General features: G+C 40.0%; 1 protein-coding gene across 1 annotated transcript in view; it reads right to left on the bottom strand.

The window, feature by feature from the left end:
- LOC122551895 (nmrA-like family domain-containing protein 1) overlaps nucleotides 1-9,365 on the bottom strand; it is a 146,954-nt gene that overhangs the window by 59,573 nt on the left and 78,016 nt on the right. The window contains exon 2 of the mRNA XM_043694466.1: nucleotides 9,262-9,339. Coding sequence (XP_043550401.1) covers nucleotides 9,262-9,339 — 78 coding nt within the window. The remainder of the gene's footprint in view (nucleotides 1-9,261; nucleotides 9,340-9,365) is intronic.

Raw genomic sequence — 9,365 nt, 5'->3', positions numbered from 1 at the left:
ATGTTGCCAGGGTTGGAGGATCTGAGCTACAGGGAGAGGCTGAACAGGCTGGGGCTGTTTTTCCTGGAGCGTCGGAGGCTGAGGGGTGACCTTACAGAGGTTTACAAAATGATGAGGAGCGTGGATAGGATAAATAGACAAAGTCTTTTCCCTGGGGTCGGGGAGTCCAGAACTAGAGGACATAGGTTTAGGGTGAGAGGGGAAAGATATAAAAGAGACCTAAGGGGCAACGTTTTCACGCAGAGGGTGGTACGTGTATGGAATGAGCTGCCAGAGGATGTGGTGGAGACTGGTACAATTGCAACATTTAAGAGGCATTTGGATGGGTGTATGAATAGGAAGGGTTTGGAGGGATATGAGCCGGGTGTTGGCAGGTGGGACTAGGTTGGGTTGGGATATCTGGTCCGCATGGACGGGTTGGACCATTTTTGCCTGGTCTGTTTTCATACTGTACATTTCTATGACTCTATGACTCTAGAGGGCATAGGTTTAGGGTGAGAGGGGAAAGATGTAGAAGTGACCTGAGAGGCAACGTTTTCATGCAAAGGTTGAGGTATGTATGGAATGAGCTGCCAGAGAAAGTGGTGGAGGTTAGTACAATTGCAGCATTTAAAAGGCATTTGAATAGGAAGGGTTGAGAGGGATGTGGGCCAAGTACTGGCAAATGAGACTAGATTAGGTTAGGATATCTGGTCAGCATAGGTGAGTTGGACCAAAGGGTCTGCATAGAATGCTGCACATCTCTGTGACTCTATCCTGAACTAAAGTGAATCAATACAAATAGGTCTACATATGTGATAATTCAACATCAATCTTTATTCATCCTGGTCACATTGCATCTGTCAAGTCATGTTCACTGATCCTAAGAAGCACAGAATATTCTTTTCATCATTTTGGTTCAGTGTTTAGCACAGTTGCTTCATAACTATCAGGACCTGGGTTCAATTTCATACTCTGGCGACTGTGTGGCATTTGCACAGTCTCCCCACGTCTGCCAGTTTCCTCTGGGTTGGTGTTTCTTCCCACAGTTGAAAGGTATGCATGTTAGGTGGATTGGCTATGCTAAATTGCCCATTGTGTTCAGGGATGCGCAGGCTAGGTGGATTAGCCACGGGAAATGCAGGATTACAGGGACAGGATAGGTGGGGGTGGGTCGGTGTGAACTTGATGGACTGCATGGCCTGCTTCCACACTGTACTGATTCCATGATTTTGACCAATGAGAGAATAACTCTCTGTAATTTGAGACTGTATCCCAGATAAAGCCAGAAGACAAAGAGCAGGTCAACCTCAAGTTTGCAACCTAGGAAGTGACTTGATGGTACAATAGTATTTGTCGACCCACTAGATTTGTCTGGTTACGGTTGCCTGTTCTGACATAATGCAATGTTAAAACTACAGCATTACACTTATATTGACAAAAATACCCAGGCTCCAGAAGGTAAAGTCACTGGTGTTACCAGTGGACAAGTCTATCCCAGACTGAAATCTAGCTTGATAGATTTTTTTTTAAAACTTAATGAGATGGCGTTTCACAGAAACACAAGCATACAATGCTGTGGATTTGGTTTGAACAATTAAACAAATCTGTTATGCAAAAGAAATAAGTACAAAATAGAATAAATCAAAGTATTTACATAAACACAATTTAAATGATTGATGTAGACAATCCCATCTATCCCAACACCAACACTTTATAGTATTCAAACACAAAAGATAGTTCCCTTATTTCTCACATCTATAGGTGTGACATAATTGTCTCTTCCAACTCCTAGTCATGAGTGTTTAATTGCCTTTTTCTGGATTAGTCACTCAACTGAGCTTAGAATTTCTTTGCTTCAAAAATCCCTCATACAAATACCTCTGGTATGAATCTCAAACTAAAACCATTGCACAGAGGTAATCTATTTCCTAATCAATCATTCTCAAGTATCTCCTTTCTGAAGAAAAAATGTTTCTAATTTAACATGAACGGACCAAAAGCTTTCATTGTTATGTGATTTTCCTCTAAGCACAAAAGATCAATTCCTCATTCTTCAATGTTGATAAGTAATAATTCAGAAGAAATTAAAACAAATATATAAAAGAGATGCTCTGCCTCTAGAATTTCTAACAATTAATTCATACATGCATCTTTTTGTAAAACAATCCAACTTGTAAAAATCCATTTTATTTCAGAGATTTTCTTATTTCAAGCCAACAAAGTCAATCCATTGCTTTTATCATTCAAAATTTTCATTGAGTGTGAATTATCCTACAAGGAACCATTATCTATATAACATTCAATAGTCTATTATCTTCAGTACAGCCAATGTACAGAACCTCTCAAAATAACTAATGAGTAAGATCCTACAACCACTATCTGAAAGAACCAGTATTTCTGCAGCAAGAGCTTGGTTAATAAACTTTTCTTTTCAAATGTCAAGGACCACATTTACCATTCTCATTAAGATATGCCACAACACCAAAAGTGGTAGAATACCCATCAGGAAGAATAACATGAAAAGCATAGTCAAAAACATTCTTCAGGTCACTTAAGGATCAGAAGTTAAATTTGCAATAATGCTTATTTAATTTCCTTTGTATTTTTATTTGTTATTAAACCATTCTTTATTTTCGGATTTTTCATCAACATACTTAAATCCAACACATCAAAACCAGCATTTGGTTTAGTCTGGATGCCCGGTCAGTTCAAATAGCCAATCAAGCTTTAAAATGTAAATATACAAATTAGGAGCAAGAGTAGGCCATTCAGCCCCTCAAGTCTGATTCATCATTCAATAAGATCCTTGCTGAGCAGATTGCAAACTTAAATCCACATTCCTGCCTGACCCTGATAACCTTTTGCTCCCTTGCTTAACAAGAATATAACTGCCTCTGCCTTAAAAATATTCAAGGCTTCGACCTTGTCAGGAAAAGACATGCAATACTCAAATTATCCAAAGACTCACGACTCTGAGAGGAACATTTTTGTTTCATACCTATTTAAATGGGCACCCCTTGATTTTAGGTTTCAGAATAAACTCAAAACTCTCCCCAACAATCCAACTCAAGAGTCTGTTTTGCCTTGCTCTCCTTGAGTTTATCCTCAGGTTTTTGTTGGCAACCACTAAATCTTCCCACTCGTGCTTTTAGTTTTACTTTTCAGCTGCTCTGTAATGTTTATTTCATTGTCTAATCTATTTGTAGTGACTAACCTGGGCCAAAGAGGAAGCCCTGGCTGACCAACATAAACAGGGGATGGAGATTAGAATCTCCTCAGTTGAGGACCGACTGAGAGCTAGCTGGTCACACAGCCAGTGTGCTCCTATGAGAAGAACTGATTTCTGTGCTGGCTGAATTGCAGCCAGTATGTACTTTTGTTTGTTTGTTTGTTAGAGAAAAATATACACAGGGGATTTAGAATCTCCTCAGTTCAGGGGACTAGCTCTGGGATGGCTGGCCATAGCGAATGTACTGTACACAAATATATGAAGGGTAACTTGGCGATGGGACATTGGCCTCCGTACAGTTATTTTGCTATTAAAAATGTGGCATCTCCTTTCATTTCTCCACCTGCCAGGACTACTAATATTAGATCCACCTCTTGTTCTGTTGGAGGTTCTTTCTTCAATACCAGAACAAGAGTCAACCCCAGATCCATTTTCAAATCTGCAACATGCTTTCTTACTCTCCATTCTTCCACTTCACTGACAGTCTATGAACCTCACACTTTTGGCATTATAATGAACATTCAACATACAATTAAATTTCTGGAAGTTTTTACTTTATAGATAGGGTTAACGGCAGGTGTCTTTTCCTTAAGATCGGGGATTTCAAGACTGAGAGGCATATTTTTAAGGTGAGAGGAGAGAGATTTAAAAAAGACGAGGGGAAATTTCTTTTTACACAGACGGTGGTTCGCATGTGGAATTAACTTCCTGAGGAAGTGGTGGATGCAGGCACAGTTACAATGTTTAAAAAATACTTAGACATTTACATGAATAGAAAACGTTTGGAGGGTTTTGGGCCAGGAGCAGGCAGTTGAGACTGCTTTAGTTTGGGATTATGTTTACATAGACTGGTTGGACCGAAGAGTCTGTTTACATGTTGGATGACTCTATGCCCCACAGCAGATCAACTGACATGTCAAAAATAATTATCATGGCAAGTTTCATTTTTGCTTTTGCTTAGAGAGGCAACATAATATGATAAGTATCCCACTGGAGATTACACCAGCACTTATAAAATGGCATAATTCAGTTACTTTATGTGGAAACACAACTCTCTAAGCAACCTTAATGTATACTAATCACCAATCCTCAAGCTAACAGCATTTTTGTATTACTTAATCTTGTGTTGGTCCTCACTACTTAGTAATCACAATAACATTTTAACCAATCCTGTACTGTCAAAGAGCAAGCACCATTGATTAATCCACATTTAAAGAAATCTGCAACTGACACATTCATCACCAGACTAAAATTCCTTGTGATCAATTTAATTTACTCAGGTTCATCATTATCTTTATCCCCTTCCTTAGAATTATCTTTGTCATGTCAGTTCATAGCTCTTGCTTTTGCTCTGAGCAGTTCACGCTTATACTTTGAATTACACCTGAAGCTATTCTTTGGGCATGCCAGTGATTCCTGCTCCTGATACTGTTGTTCCAACTTTGTCTTCTGCTTTAATAACCTGATCTGTTAACAGTGCTTGCATCCACATTCTGTCTGCCTTTAATCTGCATTATATCGATTCCATTGGCTATTAACTTGAACATTTAGAAATCTGGCAATCATCGAGACATCTATTCTTTGTGACGTATCAGAATAATTCCTTTGTTCCATAAAGGCTGAAGGATATGACTGTTTCCCCAGGATTCTCTTTAAGGCAACTGACATACAATCCAACAGGGTCTTCTCCTGAGAACCAAACACCTATCAGAACCAGTTGTGTTCCCAAGTGAAATACCAGTATTGAATACCAGTAGTGATAAGGGGATCCTCAAATTGAATTTCGTCCATGTTTTATATAACTTGTTAAAGTCCAACATACATTCATGAATGATCTGTCTTGCAAAATCTGACCATGTCCCAAAACAATTAAGAGATCATCTTGTTGATTTCAGACAAGATCATTAATAGATGGTCCAAACCTTCATCACTGTTCAAGTACTTGGCATCAATCTCACAAAACATTTTCCTCTAATTTTACTTCTTGTATAAAGTGACAAGGAGATCCTGTAGCTCAGTGGGTAACATGCCAACGTCTTAGCCTTTCCAGGACTTGATGGTCAAGAAAGGTGCTTTCATAATGTGGCCAAACATGTATTAAGTTGAAAATCCCAACATACAAAAATGTCAGGCCATGAAGTCAGTAAATATTCCTGGTCATCCACATGACGGAAAGAAGTTGGAGTCCACCCTTGTGGGGGAATCTAGAACTAAAGATCTTGATCTCAAAGTAAGGGGTCACCCAGTTAGGAAAGAGACAATAAATAATTTCTTCTCTCAGATGCAGTGAGTCTGTAGAATTCTTTATTGCAGAGGTCTGTCAAAGCTGGGTCATTATGTAGATTCAAGTATAAGACAAACAGATTTTTAAATCAGTAAGGAAATTAACAGTTATATGGTTGCCTAAATGTGAAGGTTGGAAATTAAGACTTTTTTCAGACAGTAAACAAATATCCCAAAGGCCATTGTGGAAAATGGCAGAAAGCAAATATGACAGGAAAGACAGGAAAGTTTTATAGAGTTATACAGCACAGAAGAGACCCTTTGGCCCATCAAGTTGAGCCAACCTATCTCCACAAATCGCACTTTCCAGCCAAGAGCTTGAATATTATGACATTTCAAGTGCAGTTAAGAATTATCCAATCTGTCATGGTCACAGTGAATCACAGAATGCTATGGTGCTGACAGAGGGCATTTGGCAAATCATTTCCACACATGGCAAAAGTAGATTTGATTTGCTGAATGTCCTACTTCTCTTCCTACATCGTATGGTCTGTATCATCCCTGTCCACAGCTCAAGACTTCAATATGCACATAAAAGTATTCTGTTGCCACTACACAAGTCCATATCTCCACTTCCTTTTTTTTGCTGATTGTATGATTTAGACTCCAATGTTGGTGTTATCACATGCCAACAACACATATTTGCTTTCTGCCATTTTCCACAATGGCCTTTGGGATATTTGGGATTACTGTCTGAAAAAAGTCTTAATTTCCAACCTTCACATTTAGGCAACCATTTTCTGCCTGTATGTTACGTTTTAGAAATCTGGGTGGTACATGCTTTTATCAACAATTATTCTTCAGAGATAATTGTTGCAAGCACAAATTGTCTCACCCAAGACTGGTTCTATTTTATTTGTTAAATACTTACCAACACATGTTATGCACCTAACACTATGGGCAATTTAGCATGGCCAATTCACCTGGCCTGCACATCTTTGGACTGTAGGAGGAAACCCACGCAGACACGGGAAGAATGTGCAAACTCCACACTGACAGTCACCCGATGCTGGGATTGAACCTGGGACCCTGGTGCTGTGAGGCAGCAGTGCTAACCACTGAGCCACCGTGCCACCCCAGTTTTTTTTAAGATAGTTTGCCCACAGTATTCATCATATTGAAAAAGCTACAATGAAGGAGATCAGCATAATAGTAAATTAAGTGACAATTATCCAGTGGTAAAGACATATTTCAGCAAGTAGTCATAACAAGCATAAGGTCTATACTCTTAACAATAAATTTGCATTGAAATAATAATTTTCAAATTGAAAAGAGAAAGCTTTCTTTACATTAGTATCTTTCACAACATCAGAACTTTCCAAAGCATTTCACAGCTAGTTACTTTTGAATTGTGGTCATTGTCATAATGCAGGAAATGTTTTACAAGGGAATAGTTCTTAATTGGGTAAATGTTCATGTTCCATTGGCTCCACCATTCTATTGATGTTACATACAGTCAGTGCATGGAGACAAGGAGTTCTAGCTTTCAGAGGGAGCAGATGTGTCTGGATCAGCATACTAAGGTCCCAACAATTATGTCTGACCAAATATGGTTGTACTTATTGTTACCTTGCAATAAGCATTTCTTGTTATCTAAGAACAGTGCCTGTTCTGTTGATTCTCCAGAGTGGCGCATCCTTTACCACTAATCACTAGACAGACCCAAGACAAGAGAGGTAGTGGCGAACTACCTTAAATAACAGTGGGTCAGTTGGTAGCACTCTTGCCTCTGAATCACAACTTTCTGGTTTCAAGTCCCACTGCAGGCTTTGGGCATAAACATCAAAGCTAACACTCCAGGATAGTTCTAAAGTACTTTCTTCAGAGGTACTGTCTTTCAAACATAAAATTAAACCAAAGCTCCCTCTGCCTGCTTGGCTGGGTGTATAAGTTCCCATAGAAGTATTTCAAAAAAGAGTAATGGAGTTGATGTCTTGTCCAGTATTCCTTCCTCATCTAATTTCACAAAAATAGATTGTGGTCATTTTTGTTTGTGGGAGATTACCATCCACAAATTGGCTGCCAGGTTTCCTGCATTACAACAACAGCTTTACAAAAATGTACTGTAAAGTAGTTTCAAATATCCATAAAAAGCACTGTATCTAACGTAGGTCCTTATTTTGAAGTTCAAATTGGCGCTCTGGGAAAGCAATCCAGCCAGTCCCTTTCATCTGTTTAATCCCGAGTTTACTTCCCTTAAGTGTCTAACCAATGGTCTTTTGAAATAATTCACCATCACCAATTCCAATGACTAGGACATTCAAATCATTATCATTCATTGTATAAAAGATCTCTTCCTCACATGTCCACCTTTTGTCCAAAACCTTAAATCTGTATCCCCTACCATCCGCTAATAGTGACAGCATTTCTTTATCTTATCTGTCATAATCTTGTCCAACTTCAACCAATTTCCACTCCATCTCCTTTGCATCAAGGTAAACACTGTGCCAGCTAGTTGTATGACAAAAGGAGCATGACAATGTGGTCAATGTATCAGAGGCTACAGATGGGAAGAGTGAGAAGAAATAATTTAACACAGTCGCAGAGGATGTTATTTGTGATTTTGATAATGATGGTTTCAACCCAATTGTTTTGAGGGAGGGTGGCACAATTTGAAAGAAACACAGGCATCAATTTGAGATTTGATAACACTCAAGACCTTTTGAGAAAGAAAGATTGGAAGAGGGATGGTAGGTTGTTAAAGTAAGGGCTCGCAAGCAATATTCCCTCTTGCTGCACACAGACAGCTAAACCAGACTGTATGTGTGCTGATTGGCATTGGCATGCCAAATGCACCTTTGACATCTGGTTCCAGAGGTCTGTACTGCGCACGGGTCTTAGAGAGTTGCAGCCCAAAATAAAATTAGTGGGAATGCTGCTCTCACGTGTTGTGTTTATGACAGCTCATGAAAGCAGATGGGACAGGAAACAGTGGAGACTGGGACAATGAATTTATTCAAGATTGTTAGCTAGATTGTTGATCAACAAGGAAGTCAAGGGTGTTGGGGGACAGACGGGCAGGTGGAACTGAGACCACTAATAGATTAGCCATGATATTAACAAATAGCAGATCAGACTCAAAGCACTGAACAGCCTGCTCCTGCTTCTGAATTCATAGTAGCCAAGGACACAAAACAAAAAGAGATATTATGCACGCATGTGAAACTCTAGAAGTATTTTGTGCAATCATCCAATATTTAGAATTCTTAGCATCTAGGGGAATATGGGGAAGTCTTGCTACAATCGTACATGACTTTGGTGAAACCACACACCAAAAAACTTAGAAGAATGAGAGAAGGTATTGAAACATACAATATTAAGCTTGACAGGGCAGATGCTGAGGAAATATTTCCCAATATGGGGGCTATCTAGAACCAGGGGGGGGCAAAGAGCTCTCCATTTAAGATGGAGGAACTTCTCCTCTCATTAATCTTTGGCATCCTCTCCCCTAGCAAGCCGTATGGTCTGGGTAACTGAATGTATTCAAAGCTGAGCCAGGTAGATTTACAATTATTTAGCACAAATGAGACAGATACCACGTGTCAAAGTGCTGTGAGGCCCAACTTCATGCTGACAGTGGGCAATGGGACTGATTAGTTTCCCGATAAAGGGCTAGCACCGACTGGCTGGGCTGAATGGCCATGGTAGTTTGGGGGGGTCCCTGATTACCGAAAGTAGTGGATCCAGAGTTGGGAAGGGCTGGCACTGGATCCCGGAGAGGATTGGATCATTGTGGAGAGTAGACCCCCCCGATCCCTCCTACTCACCGGAAGCGCCGAAAACAGCGACAGTCCGCGGGGCAGCCACGGTAGGACCCGGGCCCCGGGCCTCAGGCCTCAGGCCTCAGGCTTCACTCCCCTCTCTCCTCACC

The sequence above is a fragment of the Chiloscyllium plagiosum genome, chromosome 7 (assembly GCF_004010195.1).
Source record: "Chiloscyllium plagiosum isolate BGI_BamShark_2017 chromosome 7, ASM401019v2, whole genome shotgun sequence".
NCBI classification, from domain to species: Eukaryota; Metazoa; Chordata; class Chondrichthyes; order Orectolobiformes; family Hemiscylliidae; genus Chiloscyllium; species Chiloscyllium plagiosum.
The sequence above is the reverse complement of the archived record's forward strand: the minus strand, read 5'-3'. Positions and strand labels throughout refer to the sequence as shown.